This window comes from Salmo salar, chromosome 06 (assembly GCF_965601325.2).
Source record: "Salmo salar chromosome 06, fSalSal1, whole genome shotgun sequence".
Taxonomy (NCBI): Eukaryota; Metazoa; Chordata; class Actinopteri; order Salmoniformes; family Salmonidae; genus Salmo; species Salmo salar.
In genome coordinates this window covers 53,517,297-53,532,840 of record NC_138296.1, presented here as the reverse complement: position 1 = coordinate 53,532,840, position 15,544 = coordinate 53,517,297, and the positions used below count along the sequence as shown (strand labels likewise).

Below are 15,544 nucleotides of genomic sequence, written 5' to 3'. Positions count from 1 at the left end.
ACCGTCTAAGTCTGGCACAGTGGAGATGTTTACAGTGGAAACAGTTCCAGTAGCTGTGCTGTGACTATGTGGGGGAACACAAAGCAGCCCTTTGTTTGGGGGGGGAACTGACGTGAATGGACTGGATGAGGAGAGGCAGGATGGATTCAGCCCACACAGACACACAGCGAGAGGAGGGGAGGGGCAGGGCAGGAAGAGGCCTGTGGCTAGATGGCTGAAGATGAATCAGAAGATTGTGGGTTACCCCTTTCTCTTGAAAACTGAAACTTTCCACTTCCCTTTTTCAACAGAAATACAATGCAGGATAAAGCCAAATATCTGTTGAACACAACTGTTGCTTTTTCTTTCTCTCTTCCTCTTTCTTCCCCCCCCCTTTTTTGTCCCACATAACAAAGGCAGGGGTAAGTGATGTTATATTATAGTTATTTAAGTCTCTCTGTGGTTCTGTAATGGGTGTATTAAACTTATCTATACATCATGAGAGAGGGTCATACCAGGGTCCTGTAAACACTTACCACTAATAAAATAAACCCTAAATTGAAGTCGAATAGAAACACCTCAAAAAGAAATAACACGAGAATGAGTGACGTCAGTCATAAAAATAAAAGAAAAAACGATCAAAAGAAAAACAAACGTTCATTAGTTCAAAGCCCTTTGGAAAGGACTTAACACTAAAAACGGACTCGTGACAAAACCAGACATTTCCATTTCCATAGTCTAACAAGTCTGGGGTCACAGCCTTACTACTCAGCATGCACATACACACACATTGGGTTAATCCTTCTTTGTCTCACACTTAAAGTACTTTTTGTCTCACATCTATAGTAGTATTTACAAGTAGAGCAAATGGCCTCAAATTGTGTACATTACATTGGCGTCATAATGTGCTGTGTTGTCTGTAGTACCCACAGATTGTAATGTGACTTCAGCTAAGTAACAGTACTCCATGTGTAGAGTATATACTATCAAGCCATCTCAATCAAGGACTATGTGCTGTGCACCACAAGAGGACCTTCAAGTTCAACATTAGATACTATCTTCAGACTGTGGTGTATAAAAGTGTTTCTCACAGAGAAAGCACAGCAGTAGTTGTGGAAAAGTACTTACCTGTCAGGACATTGGGGTGTTTGAATGTCCTCGCACTCCTCTTCTATCCAGGACTTCACTCCCACTGGAAAATATCATCATCAACCATACTATCTTCAGGATAATTTGAGGCTAATGTGGCTAACTACCAAACACATCAAATCTACCAGACTAAAATCTAATATGTGCTTGCAAGCATTGTGCTTGGATCGCGTAGGCTAATGCAAGCTATGGAATGGTGAATGATAGCTGAAATGACCATGAGTTAAAGCTTTATTAGGGTAGTTAGAGTGAGAAGTACGCCAGTGTTTCTCAACCTTTGGGTCCCGGTCCGGGACTGGTCCTTGATGTTTCTGACCAGTCCCTCAGATGGTTAACTCTCTTGACACCAATTGAATCAGTTCTAGAAGTGCTAGATGTCAGAAGGAAGGACCCTAGTTTGTTCGTCCCTGGTACAAAAAAGGTGGAGAAACACCGGTCTAAGCATTAAAGACTGTCAAGGATAGGGAAAGATTGAGAGGGCCTTATGTTGGGGAATTCCTTCCACCACACAGGAGGAGCTAGAAAAGAGAAATACCAATAAGCAAAAATCACACACGCATTATCTCAAAGTGCATATAGGAACTATAGGGAAAACAATGTTTTACAATCCGAGGTGTGGTATTCACACTGTGTATATTCAGCTGCAAATGTACATCTTGAAATCCCTTAACGCAAAGTCCTAACATATGGTATGTGTTACTTTCCTTGGGCATACAACCCTACCAACTCTAAACAAACAACTCTCTGAGGAAAATCATAATTAAACCATGTGCAGTAAGGAAGGCCATCACCGGACAGCACTAGGTAGACTGTTTGAGTATAGGCCTTTATGTAAGATTGCACAACAGACTTGCGCCAAATACTTAGAAATATTTGAGGTGCCTTTGATATAGTGTGGAGCTTGTACTTTTGGGACTATAAAAGCATTAGATAGAAAAATTTGATGAAGGTCTGTTGAACACACAGATGTAATTTGGGGCTGCAACCCACACAGGGTAAGTTCAGTCTATGGCCTTTACCTTTGCAGGTGCTGTAGTAATTTGCACAGCAGTCTCCTGCTTTCACACAGTCATCTGAGCATGAGCACAGGCTATCGGCCAACCTTTGCTCACCACAGCGGAATCTGGAGCAGGTCCAACGCTGACCTGGAGGGGGGAGAGAGAGAGAAATAATGATGACGGAGAAAAAGTGTGAAAATATGTGAGTGTGAGGAAGAGAGAGTGAGGGAAGGAGAGAGTTTATGACAGCGAAAATGAGGAGCACGTGTGAGAGAGTGTATGCTTAAGGACAAACTCCGAGAGACAGCAGTAGCTGAGGAATCAGTCATCACTCCTACCACTGTCTGGGACTACCCTATATCCAAACATTTCATCAATGAGTGAACTACAGTTTCTCATCGAATATTCTCACAAAGCACTACACTAAAGCAAGTGAGTGATACCCATTAGAACAGACAGACCAACATTCTCTCTCTGACAGCGGTCAAGTGGACAGTCTATAAGAGGGATGCTAATCTCAGTCTCAGGAGACATGCTTCAGTGTTACAGCAATCACGGGGAAAATCAAAACAAATTCTGATTCACCATCCCTTCACTATAAATGGGCCTCGCTCCTCTCTGGAGGAAGTAGAGGAAACACATGGGTCCCATGTTGATTGGGTGGCAAAATTGTAACCACATAGCGTGGGGGAACAACACTGCCCAGATTGCCACACCACACCCAAGCTAGGGGACGGCTGGCCACAGTGACCAGCAAGGACGGTAAAATGAAAGAGGGGTATTTTGGGGATGCTGTAATGGTCAGCCTCTTCCCAGAGTCAACATTGCATCCGAAGTGAACATTCCAGTCCACATAAAACATGTTTTTGTAATCTGTAGAGGAGTCTATCCACCCACACACACCAGTGGAGGCTGCTGAGGGGAGGACAGCTCATAATAATGGCTGGAATGGAGTCAATGGAATCAAACACATCAACAACGTGGTTTCCATATGGTGGATACCATTCCATTGACTCCATTCCAGCCATTATTATGAGCTGTCCTCCCCTCAGCAGCCTACACTGACACACACGAACACTCCTTCCCCTCCACACACACACACACATAAAGAAGACTTACACCATCAAAGTAGCGCTGGTGGGTAACCTGACCCGTGCTCTCCTGCTCTACATACCTCTGGCAGTGTAGTGTTGCAGTAACACGTGATGTAGGCTGTTGAACTTACCAGGGTCTATGCACACCTCAGTGTAATCAAGACAGCAGTTTCCCTCTTTCTCACAAGACAGGTCACAGTGGCACGATGCAGACTTGTCACTGCTCCCCGTCACGCACCTGTTCTTACAGCTCGTCACTACAGGGGATGAGAAGAGTTTTATTATGTTACTCAGAATGTAATTTAAGTTACTCAGAATATCATTATTTTACTCAGAATTGGTATCATTTGACAGATTTCAAAAAAAGAAGGAATCAGTACATCTGATTTGTTATGGATGTTTAAGCTAATCCTTAAGTTTTTTTTTTTCTCAAAGGAGAGAATAGAAACATTGAAACTGGACAATTACAGACTAGAAATGCATTTCTATTTTAGCTGAAAAGTGTTTATGTACTGACGGTTTTCTTTCTGTGTTATAATCGGTTAGTTTTGCATGGTGGCCAAGCACAAGGGCTAATAGGACAGAAAATAGATTGTAAACAGAGTTGGCCAGTTGTTTTACTAACCTTTAACATTGCAGTGCTGCTTCAAGGCAAATATGACTGTTATGACGGTGATCAACAAGCACAGCAACACTACCTATTGGTGAGAAGAGAAACATCTGAAAAGTTCCCCTGTGTAGATATCAATCAAGCACATTTAGTTATAGTCCATTTTATAATCAGCAGTTGTCACAAAGTGCTTCACAGTAACCCAGCCTAGAACTCAAAGAGCAATACAAGCAGAACTAAGAGTACAGTGGCCAGGAAAAACTCTAGAAGGAAGAAACTTTGAGAGGAAGAGAGAGATAGTGGACTATACAAGACACATACGTTTGCTATTACCCGTTTCACAGTATCTTGCTGACCCAAACAGTACAGTGCTAGCTTGGATATTTTCTTTTCACATAGTCCTTTCCAGCACGGTTCCAGTATGGTGGATTCCCCATCAGGCCAGCACAGTACAGCTGCCAGCTCAGTTTAGTAGTGTGAAAGGGGTATACAATGCATGGCATCCTGATGAACCGTCATAAATGAAGTGCTTTTTGACCCTTCGATATCTTCTCATCCAATTAAAACTATTATCCCGATTGTGAGTGTACTCTACTAGCCTGGTTAAACCAGATTGAACGCTATGTAGCACTCAGTCTGATAACCAGACTACTATTCTACTTTCTCTGCAACAAGATTTATGATAACCCTGTTCTACTTCACCCAAATATTCAATCTTCTGGAGCTTGTTTTGTGGCTTTTTTTATATTGTGTACATGGGATTTTAAATCACTTTCACTGTTAGTAAGGTCAGTAAATCGAGACTGCCAAGTGACATCGCATAACACAGAAAAGTATTGTGTCGGGAAAATTATGAAGAGATGCTTGGCAGCAGTCTTTGCCTGCTGCTTTCTTGAGAAATATTATTGTAGCTATAACTGTAAATTTTTTGGGTCTAGAGTGCATCAGAAAAAAACATCTCAGCTGGACTTATGTTGAACGAAACCACAGAAACTCAATTTCAAAAATGTGACACATTTACTAGAAATAAAAACAACCAAAATTTGAATTAAATATAAACTATATTCCCCATTTATTATTTTAGAAAATAAGTCATATGACACTTTCTTTTCCATTCTAACGTAGGACTCTATTCTGTTCGGTGCACAAATAAAAAAAAAGTTACATTTTCCACATCTGGGTCTTGGCCCTCTCTAATAGAGAAGTAAAAGCAGGTCATAAACAAGCTCCCCTCCTAGCTGCCTGGTGAGCTGCTCTGCCTGGCCCCTTTTGCCCAGGGAAGGGTGAATAGCTGAGGCATGGGGTTTGTAATTAGCGGGGAGATTCAAAGACTGGATCTCAGGTGTTTAAAGTTTCAACTAAGTCAACGAATGATAAAGGGAAGATATCCAGCAGTCTTATCAACACGGCTTAAAGAGGGTCTCAATAGGGGCTAACAGGACATGTCAGGATTAGGACTGAGGTCTAATTGGTATGGAGTTCTCTCATTGTCGATTAAAACCAAGTACCAGTAATAAAGAGCTTGACGTAAAGAAGACAGGTCGTCACCTTGAAGTGCTTTGAAAACTGAAGATTTTTTTTTCAAGAATCATATGCTGTACAATGTGTGATCTGTCAGGTGTAGCTTGTGTGAGTGAGTGAGAGAGACCTGGCTGGTGTCCTGAGAAGCCAGGACTACAGTGCAGTACCTAACCGAGTTCTAGGGAAACCAAACACACTGTCTGGTGGAAACCTACTGCAGGCGCCTGAGGACACTATACTGGGGTACAGAGTAAATCTCAGAATTCCATGTTGGGAGTATATATATATATATTATACACACACACACCACATACACCTCAAAATTTGTAGTTGGAAAAAAAGGATTTAAAATTATAAAACATCTCCAGGTTTATTGAGCAAAACTCAACTCTTAACTACTCAAAAATGTAAATATATATATACACACATTTGATTCCCATGTGCTTTGACTCTTAGTGCCTTGCTATATGCTCAGCATCCTATAAGGAATCCTGTTTTTGGTAGAATTCATGGCAACACGCTCTAATACTGCCATGTGTTGTACTATTTCACTCTAAACCAACGTTCGCAGAATGATTCCTGTGGAAAATGAACTCATGTTTGACGAGACATGTTGTCCAAGTGCACACGCACACCGATTGTTGAGACATTGTTGTGGACTGAGCCATTCCTGAATTGAAGGACACAGTAATTACAGGTCAATATACAGTACCAGTCAAAAGTTTGGACAGACCTTATCATTCAAGGGTTTTTCTTTATTTTGACTATTTTCTACATTGTAGAATAATAGTGAAAACATCACAACTATGAAATAAACACATGGAATCATGTAGTAACCAAAAAAAGTTAACAAATCAAAATAGACTTTGCATTTGAGATTCTTCAAAGTAGCCAGTCTTTGCCTTGATGACAGCTTTGCACACTCTTGGCATTCTCTCAACCAGCTTCACCTGGAAAGCTTTTCCAACAGTCTTGTGGGAACTCCATATGCTGAGCACTTGTTGGCTGCTTCTCCGTCACTCCGCGGTCCAACTCATCCCAAAACATCTCAATTGGGTTGAGGTCAGGTGATTGTGGAGGCCAGGTCATCTGATGCACTCCATCACTCTCCTTCTTGGTCAAATACCCCTTACACAGCCTGGAGGTGTTTTGTGTCATTGTCCTGTTGAAATCTAATGATAGTCTGTCGTGGAAAATTGCAAGATTATGTTATAATGCTTGTATTGTATTGTAATGGTTGTAATATTCAACAAAATAGAGTATTCTGTTAACTATTGTGTGTGCGTTCTACTGAGGATGGGCCTCTATTAGATAGCACTGACAGAGGAGATTTACGATGTCTTTGGGTAATAAAGCCTAAAGAGCATTCCAGATAACATGGAGCTAATGGTTCTGTTCTATACCGTACCAGGGAGAGACAGTTCCAGTTGAGTAGGAGGACCAGACACTGGTCTATACAATGAAAACTGTTGACACAGCAGTTGCTGTCTGCTATGTTTTATAGATATCTTTCATACAAAACTTAACCTTGTGACCCATTTTATGCATCTGTGGTTCGTCATGTACGTTGAGAGGGGTGTATCTTGGCTATAAAAGATCTTTGTACTTTTGTGTAGTCACTTTTCAATGGTTCATTAGAGATAGCGCATCATTGAAAGTCAAAGTGCTTTTGCAAAAGCTCTTAATTATTAAAGATGTAGTTTAAGTATAACTCTGACTGGTGTGTGAAGTTTGTAACTCTCCTCATTGGGTAATGCAGAAATTAGCCACCACAAGTCCCACTAAGCACAAACCAGATGGGATGGCGTATCGCTGTGGAATGTTGTGGTAGCCATGCTGGTTAAGTGTGCCTTGAATTCTAAATAAATCACTGACAGCGTCACCAGCTAAGCACTCCTACACCATGCTTCACGGTGGGAACCACACATGCGGAGATCATCCGTTCACCTACTCTGCGTCTCACAAAGACATGGCGGTTGGAACCTAAAATCTCACATTTGGACTCAGACCTAAGGACAGATTTCCACCGGTCTAATGTCCCGTTGCTCATGTTTCTTGGCACAAGCAAGTCTTCTTATTATTGGTGTCTTTTAGTAGTGGTTTCTTTGCAGCAAATTGACCATGAAGGCCTGATTCACGCAGTCTCCTCTGAACAGTTTATATTGAGATTTGTCTGTTATTTGAACTCTGAAGCATTTATTTGGGCTGCAATCTGAGGTGCAGTTAACGCTAAATGAACGTATCCTCTGCAGCAGAGGTAACTCTGATTCCTTTCCTGTGGCGGTCATCATGAGAGCCAGTTTCATCATAGCGCGTGATGGTTTTTTGACTGCACTTGAAGAAACTTTCAAAGTTCTTGAAATGTTCTGGATTGACTGACCTTCATGTCTTAAAGTAATGATGGACTATCGTTTCACTTTGCTTATTTGAGCTTTTCTTGCAATAATATGGACTTGGTCTTTTACCAAATAGGGCTGTCTTCTGTATACCACCCCTACCTTGTCACAACACAACTGATTGGCTCAAACGCATTAAGAAAGAATGAAATTCCACAAATTAACAAGGCACACCTGTTAATTCAAATGCATTCCAGGTGACTACGTAAAGAAGATGGTTGAGAGAATGCCAAGAGTGTGCAAAGCTGTCAAGGCAAAGGGTGGCTACTTTGAAGAATCTCAAATCTAAAATATTTTTTGATTTGTTCATAATTTTTTGGTTAGTACATGATTCCATATATGATATTTTGATGTCTTAACTATTATTTTACAATGTAGAAAATAGTAAATATAAAGAAAAACCCATGAATGAGTAGGTGTGTCCAAACTTTTGACTGGTACTGTATAACCCCAGAGTCAATGGCTGGCATAGGAAGGCTGGCATGCTGCGCTCGGGCTTTAGGTGGGATAACCACACAGGTCGTCGGAGTGCGCCTGCTTTGTTTATTTTAAAAAGTCTGAGCTGAGTGGACATGCAGTGTCACATGGTGTGTTCCTTGGCAGGAGTTGTCCACTGTATTTTCAATTTTATGAAGCACAGTGAACTAAGCCAGTTGTTGAAAATTAAAGGGCAATCTAAATTGATGATATTGCAGCTAACGACGGGGTAGGATTGCTGGCATGAAAGGCAAACACTACGGATTAACCAACTTGGTGGGTAAGGTGGCTCATATAGCAAGAACGCTACAATAGCCATTGATTATTGACAACTATAAACTGGGTAGTTTGGGTCCTGGATGCTAATTGGCTGACACAGCATTCCAGACGTGTATAACAGACAAAATTGCGTTCGTAATCAAGTGGGAAGTGGGAATTTACCACATAAGAATAGGAAAAGTCTGCTTGAACAACCTACCAACTGGTAATTACTAGTGGGAAACTAGTCTATCATCCTGAGTTCCCACTTCTCCGACATGCTGACCTCTGATGTCACGTACTAAGGAAATTACCTTGAACAGCCTTTTCTGCAATTAAATGCAACAAAACATGTATAAAATAAAATTAATATTTTTTGAACACTATAATTTGTTTACAAGCATGATAGCTGTACTTTTAGTTTATGGTTTATGCAGCTTGTTGGCCATTAGCCAATCTGCATTTCTCAACGAGTTCAAAGCACGTGAATGCATCCAACTTGTATTTACGACTTCACAACTTGTAAATTCCCACCTCCCACTTGATTACGAACAGAGCATATACCACAGTATGATGCAAAACTACTTGTTTAATGTTATATTTATGTTGGTAATCGGTTTATATAAGTAACTTCATTGAGTTACACAATCAAGTTTGATACTTTAGGATGATTTGAGCATGAAGCGCAAAAATGCTAATATGAATACCATTGACTTGCATTGGATTGTGCCACAAATGCAAAAAAGCATTTAAATCAGTGGCCAGGTAAACATATTGCTGTCATACCTTCTCCATAGACTGCTTACAAAGTAGTGAACTATCCCTTTAAAAAAAGAGGCCCAGTAAAGTCAAAAATGTGATTTTTCTGTGTTTTATATATATTTCCACATTACGAGGTTGGACTAATACTGTGAAATTATGAAAATTATTAAGTGTAAATTTTTTTTTTTAAAGACCACCTGAAATTTAAGCCTGTTTTGGTGGGATGGAGTTTTGGCCTGCCTGGTGTAAATTAGTTACAAGACCAATAAGAAAGAGTTCAAAACCTCTCTGCCAATAACAGCTAGTTTTCAGTTTCCCCTCCCCACTCAGACCACCCCCAGACGTGTCCTTTTTATCCACGCCAAATTTGGTGCAAAACAAATCCCACCGTACCTTCTCCACTATGCAATCTGGTTTCCGTGTTGGTCATGGGTGCACCTCAGCCACGCTCAAGGTCCCAAACGATATCATAACCGCCATCGATAAAAGACAGTACAGTTTCATCGACCTGGCCAAGGCTTTCGACTGTCAATCACTGCATTCTTATCAGCAGATTCAATAGCCTTGGTTTCTCAAATGACTGCCTCGCCTGGTTCACCAACTACTTCTCAGATAGAGTTCAGTGTGTCAAATCGGAGGGCCTGTTGTCCGGACCTCTGGCAGTCTCTATGGGGGTGCCACAGGTTTAAATTCTCGGGCCGACTCCTTTCTCTGTATGCATGTATGTATATATACACATATATAGAGAAAGGAGTCGGCCCGAGAATGAATTAATTTATATATATATATATATATATATATCTCAATGATGTTGCTCTTGCTGCTGGTGATTCTCTGATGCACTTCTACGCAGAAGACACCATTCTGTATACATCTGGCCCTTCTTTGGACACTGTGTTAACAAACCTCCAAACGAGCTTCAATGCCATACCACACTCCTTCTGTGGCCTCCAACTGCTAGTAAAACTAAATGCATGCTCTTCAACCGATTCCTGCCCGCACCCGCCCGCCCGACTGGCATCACTACTCTGGACGGTACTGACTTAGAATATGTGGACAACTACAAAAACCTAGGTGTCTGGTTAGACTGTAAACTCTCCTTCCAGACTCACATTAATAAGCATCTCCAATCCAAAATTAAATCTAGAATCAGCGTCCTATTTCGCAACAATGCCTCCTTCACACATGCTGCCAAACATACCCTCGTAAAACTGACTATACTACCGATCCTTGACTTTGGCGATGTCATTTACAAAATAGCCTCCAACACTCTACACTGCAAACTGGATGTAGTATATCACAGTGTCATCCGTTTTGTCACCAAAGCCCCATATACTACCCACCACTGCGACCTGTATGCTCTCATTGGCTGGCCCTCGCTACATATTCGTCACCAAACCCACTGGCTCCAGGTCACCTATAAGTCTTTGCTAGGTAAAGCCCCACCTTATCTCAGCTCACTGGTCACCATAGCAACACCCACCCATAGCACGCGCTCCAGCAGGTATATTTCACTGGTCATCCCCAAAGCCAACACCTCCGTTGGCCACCTTTCCTTCCAGTTCTCTGCTGCCAATGACTGGAACAAATTGCAAAAAAAGAAAATCACTGAAGCTGGAGACTTATATCTCCCTCTCTAACTTTAAGCATCAGCTCTCAGAGCAGCTTACCGATCACTGTACCTGTACACAGCCAATCTGTAAATAGCACACCCAACTACCTCATCCCAATATTGTTATTTATCTTTTTGCTTTTTTGCACTCCAGTATCTCCACTTGCACATCTATCACTCCAGTGTTAATGCTAAATTGTTATTATTTCGCCACTATGGGCTATTTATTGCCTTACCTCCCTAATCTTCTACATTTGCACACACTGTGCATAGATTTTTTTATATTGTGTTATTGACTGTACGTTCGTTTATGTGTAACTCTGCGTTGTTGTTTTTGTCGCACTGCTTTGCTTGATCTTGGCCAGGTCGCAGTTGTAAATGTGAACTTGTTCTCAACTGGCCTACCTGGTTAAATAAAAGCTGAAATAAAAAACAAATAAAAACCACGCCCATGAGTAACCTAGCAACAGTCAAAGCCATGCTGATTGGTCAGAGTTTGGACGTTCCCTGTGACAAAGTGAGAGGGACTTAGCTAGTGCCTGCCATCCCACCAGCTGCACAGTTTCACGGCCTCGTTTACAATTAGCTACACGAAGGGCAAGCAACAAGTAGATAACGAACATTACATGGTTTGTCAGTAACAGTGAATCAATGGAGCTAGCTTTGCCCATTCAGCTAGAGCTAGCATCTTTTAGTTGCCAACTAGCAGAAATGTCATGTAGCTAAGTATCGCAATAGTCCTTTCGAAAACACTTAGATAACCACACTAAGCTAACGCTAGACAACACACAATACTAAATAGCGTCAGCCCAATCGGCGTTGTAAAATAGCGAAAACACTTATTCAGTTTACTTAAATCCAAAAACAATGCAGCTATCCATCTGGTCAGTCAGGCTCGCTGCAATCACTCACGAAAAAGCTACATAGTTTAATGCAACTTCATATCCAAATTCGAGAAAATGCAAGGTATGGATGGCAGTGTTTTGTTTTAGTGGAGATTCCGTCTCTATAGTATTCTTCCTTCTCTCACACACCTTTAATTCTCACAGGGAACAACCGAACTCTGACCAGTCAGCGGGGCTTTGCTAGCTTTCTCAAGGGCATGGTTTTGCACCAAGTTTGGCTGGATAAAAACGATGCCCCCCAGACAGTCCAAGCAAAATTCTTGCTTGAGAAATTGCTCTTTGCTAACAAACTGTTTATTTACCTTTTTAATTGAAAAACAAATGACAGTAAGTTACTTAATTGTTACCGAGAAATAATTTGGATATTAAGATAAAGGCTGCATTGGACCTTGAAGTAATAATTCAATAGCCTATACAATTAGATTACAGTAACGAAAATAATGCCACTCACCACAACGACTACCATGCGGTTGTTCGACCTCTTCTTGTGGACCTGTCCACTGTGTCTCACCTGCTTGTCTCGACCAGGTGAACCTAGTAAATTGGCAGCATGCTCAGTCGAATGTTCATCCTCTTTGGATATTTCCATTCTGCAGCGTTGGTAACGGCACAGTTTTTTTCCCCCTGGAGTTTGTCACAGAAATGATTTGCAGTTTTAAGAGAATAATCTGGTCCCCTTTTTTCCTTCAGATTTTGTAGGTCTCAATGAAGAACCGCCTTCTTTTTTATCTTGACTCAAAGTTTGTATTGTAATTCTTTCACCATGTGCTGCAGCCAGCTGAGCCAGGGTGAAATAGAGTAGTAGCCTATAATAGTCAAGTGTGAGCCAAGACCACGCGCGCTCAAGTCTGCCCTCTTCACGCTACCCTGACGCTAGAGGGAATATCTTAGACGCCACCATACATATTTAGAGCTAAAGTTGCAACAAGTGTGTTGTGTTGTTGTCAACCAGAACATGTATTATTACATTAATTTAGAATACAATAATAACTGCCCAGATAACACATTTTGGTTATAAGAACATTCTTGGAACGTTCCCTGAACGTTGTACCAATGTTCCCTAAGGGTTTAATGCTATTTGAACGCTCTCTTTTGGTTGTATGAAGGTAATGGGGAATGTTCTCTGAAGGTTATAAAGTTGGGAACGTTCTGGGAATGTTCTCTGAAGGTTGCCATTGTTCCCTAAAGGTTCAAACGGATGGTTTTGTTAATGTTCTTTGAACGTGCTCTTTTGGTTGTATGACGGTAGCAGGGAACGTTCTGGAAACGTTCTCTGAATGTTACAAAATTGGGATTACACAATTAAATATGAACAGTTAACATAATTAGAATTTCAGTCATCAATTTGTTTTATAAATGGGTTCGGAGAAATCTACAATCTGATTGACACACACACACACTGGCAGAATTAAATGTGAACAGTTCTGATATTTATTCTTGTAATACCAATTACCCCACTGAAGACATTTTTTTTATATACTCAGTCATAACTGACTTGATATGGGCAAATAAAACTCATGGAATAAAAAGGAAAGTTTTACGTTTTCGAATACTTAAAAATAACTGATATTGGCACAAGATAGAGGGAATATTGGAACATCACTAACGATATTTCAGTTAACAAAATGTACACTTAATCCAGTATACACTATTGTATATATTTTATTATACAAGAGAAAAATCACAAATTCTACAGAACAACGGTAGAGTCATGTCTTAAATGTAAAACTAACAATGACTCAATAATCCATGAGTTCTGCGAATGCTTTAAAGTCCAAAAGTTATGGGCGGAGTTGTATGTCAGAAGTATCTCAATGTAAATGTACTTTTAATCCATTTGTCTGCATATTTCAAGACATGGTATGAGTGAGCAGTGAGATACCTGACGGGTTGGACAATACTTTTCTCATCAATCATCTTGAAGAAATGCACACTTCACTGGAAATCAACCAATCCTCCATCGCTAACACAATGGACAGGTTAAATACTTTATTAACTAAATGTTGAAAGTGCATGGGTGACAGAGAAAAACGAAATGGTGCAGTTTGAGGCCAGTGGCAGAGAGCGATGCGGGTGCTGGACTTGGATGGGAGTGTGAGCAGGTGGGTCTGGCCAGGTGTGATGTCGCTGATGTTTGTGTGCGTTTGTATGCTGTCGTTTGTATGTGCATGTTTTGTATTGTTTGAAAAAAATCAATACAATCTTACCAAAAAATACAATATTAACATTTAACAGATTTATAATTTCAGCAAAAAATGGAGGAATGTGCAATCTGATTGGCACACACATATACATAACTCACAGGATTACACAATTGTCTTGTCTGAACACGGTCTATGGTACAGAGGTATCAAAGTGAAACAGTTCTCTAAAGACACAGGAGACAATAATACAAGAAACAACACTTCTGTAGCTTGTCAACTATGTGTCTGTCTATCCCTGTTCTCTCCTCTCTGCACAGGCCATACAAACGCTCCACACCGCGTGGCCGCTGCCACTCTAACCTGGTGGTCCCAGCGCGCACGACCCACGTGGAGTTCCAGGTCTCCAGCAGCCTCTGGAACTGCCGGTCTGCAGCCAACAAGGCTGAGTTCATCTCAGCCTATGCTACCCTCCAGTCCCTAGACTTCCTGGCGCTGACGGACACATGGATTACCACAGATAACACTGCTACTCCTACTGCTCTCTCTTCGTCTGCCCACGTGTTCTCGCATACCCCGAGAGCATCTGGTGGCACTGGAATCCTCATCTCTCCCAAGTGGACATTCTCTCTTTCTCCCCTGACCCATCTGTCTATCTCCTCATTTGAATTCCATGCTGTCACAGTTACCAGCCCTTTCAAGCTTAACATCCTTATCATTTATCGCCCTCCAGGTTCCCTTGGAGAGTTCATCAATGAGCTTGACGCCTTGATAAGTTCCTTTCCTGAGGATGGCTCACCTCTCACAGTTCTGGGTGACTTTAACCTCCCCACGTCTACCTTTGACTCATTCCTCTCTGCCTCCTTCTTTCCACTCCTCTCCTCTTTTGACCTCACCCTCTCACCTTCCCCCCCTACTCACAAGGCAGGCAATACGCTTGACCTCATCTTTACTAGATGCTGTTCTTCCACTAATCTCATTGCAACTCCCCTCCAAATCTCCGACCACTACCTTGTATCCTTTTCCCTCTTGCTCTCATCCAACACTTCTCACTCTGCCCCTACTCGGATGGTATTGCGCCGTCCCAACCTTCGCTCTCTCTCTCCCGCTACTCTCTCCTCTTCCATTCTATCATCTCTTCCCTCTGCTCAAACCTTCTCCAACCTATCTCCTGATTCTGCCTCCTCAACCCTCCTCTCCTCCCTTTCTGCATCCTTTGATTTTCTCTGTCCCCTATCCTCCAGGCCGGCTCGGTCCTCCCCTCCTGCTCCGTGGCTCGACGACTCACTACGAGCTCACAGAACAAGGCTCCGGGCAGCCGAGCGGAAATGGATGAAAACTCGCCTCCCTGCGGACCTGGCATCCTTTCACTCACTCCTCTCTACATTCTCCTCTTCTGTCTCTGCTGCTAAAGCCACTTTCTACCACTCTAAATTCCAAGCATCTGCCTCTAACCCTAGGAAGCTCTTTGCTACCTTCTCCTCCCTCCTGAATCCTCCTCCCCCTCCCCCCCCTCCCCCCCCCTCCTCCCTCTCTGCGGATGACTTCGTCAACCATTTTGAAAAGAAGGTTGACGATATCCGATCCTCGTTTGCTAAGTCAAACGACACCGCTGGTCCTGCTCACACTGCCCTACCCTGTG

At 41.9% G+C, this 15,544-nt stretch overlaps 1 protein-coding gene across 1 annotated transcript in view; it reads right to left on the bottom strand.

Moving 5' to 3' along the window:
- LOC100380852 (ectonucleotide pyrophosphatase/phosphodiesterase family member 1) overlaps window positions 1-12,592 on the bottom strand; it is a 75,754-nt gene extending 63,162 nt beyond the window's left edge. Inside the window, exons 1-5 of the mRNA XM_014204667.3 lie at window positions 12,213-12,592; window positions 3,846-3,918; window positions 3,352-3,477; window positions 2,148-2,273; window positions 1,108-1,171 (exon numbers count right to left, since the gene is read on the bottom strand). Of these exons, the coding sequence (XP_014060142.1) occupies window positions 1,108-1,171; window positions 2,148-2,273; window positions 3,352-3,477; window positions 3,846-3,918; window positions 12,213-12,350 (527 nt within the window). The 5' untranslated portion in view covers window positions 12,351-12,592. The remainder of the gene's footprint in view (window positions 1-1,107; window positions 1,172-2,147; window positions 2,274-3,351; window positions 3,478-3,845; window positions 3,919-12,212) is intronic.
- Window positions 12,593-15,544: the final 2,952 nt, after the last annotated feature.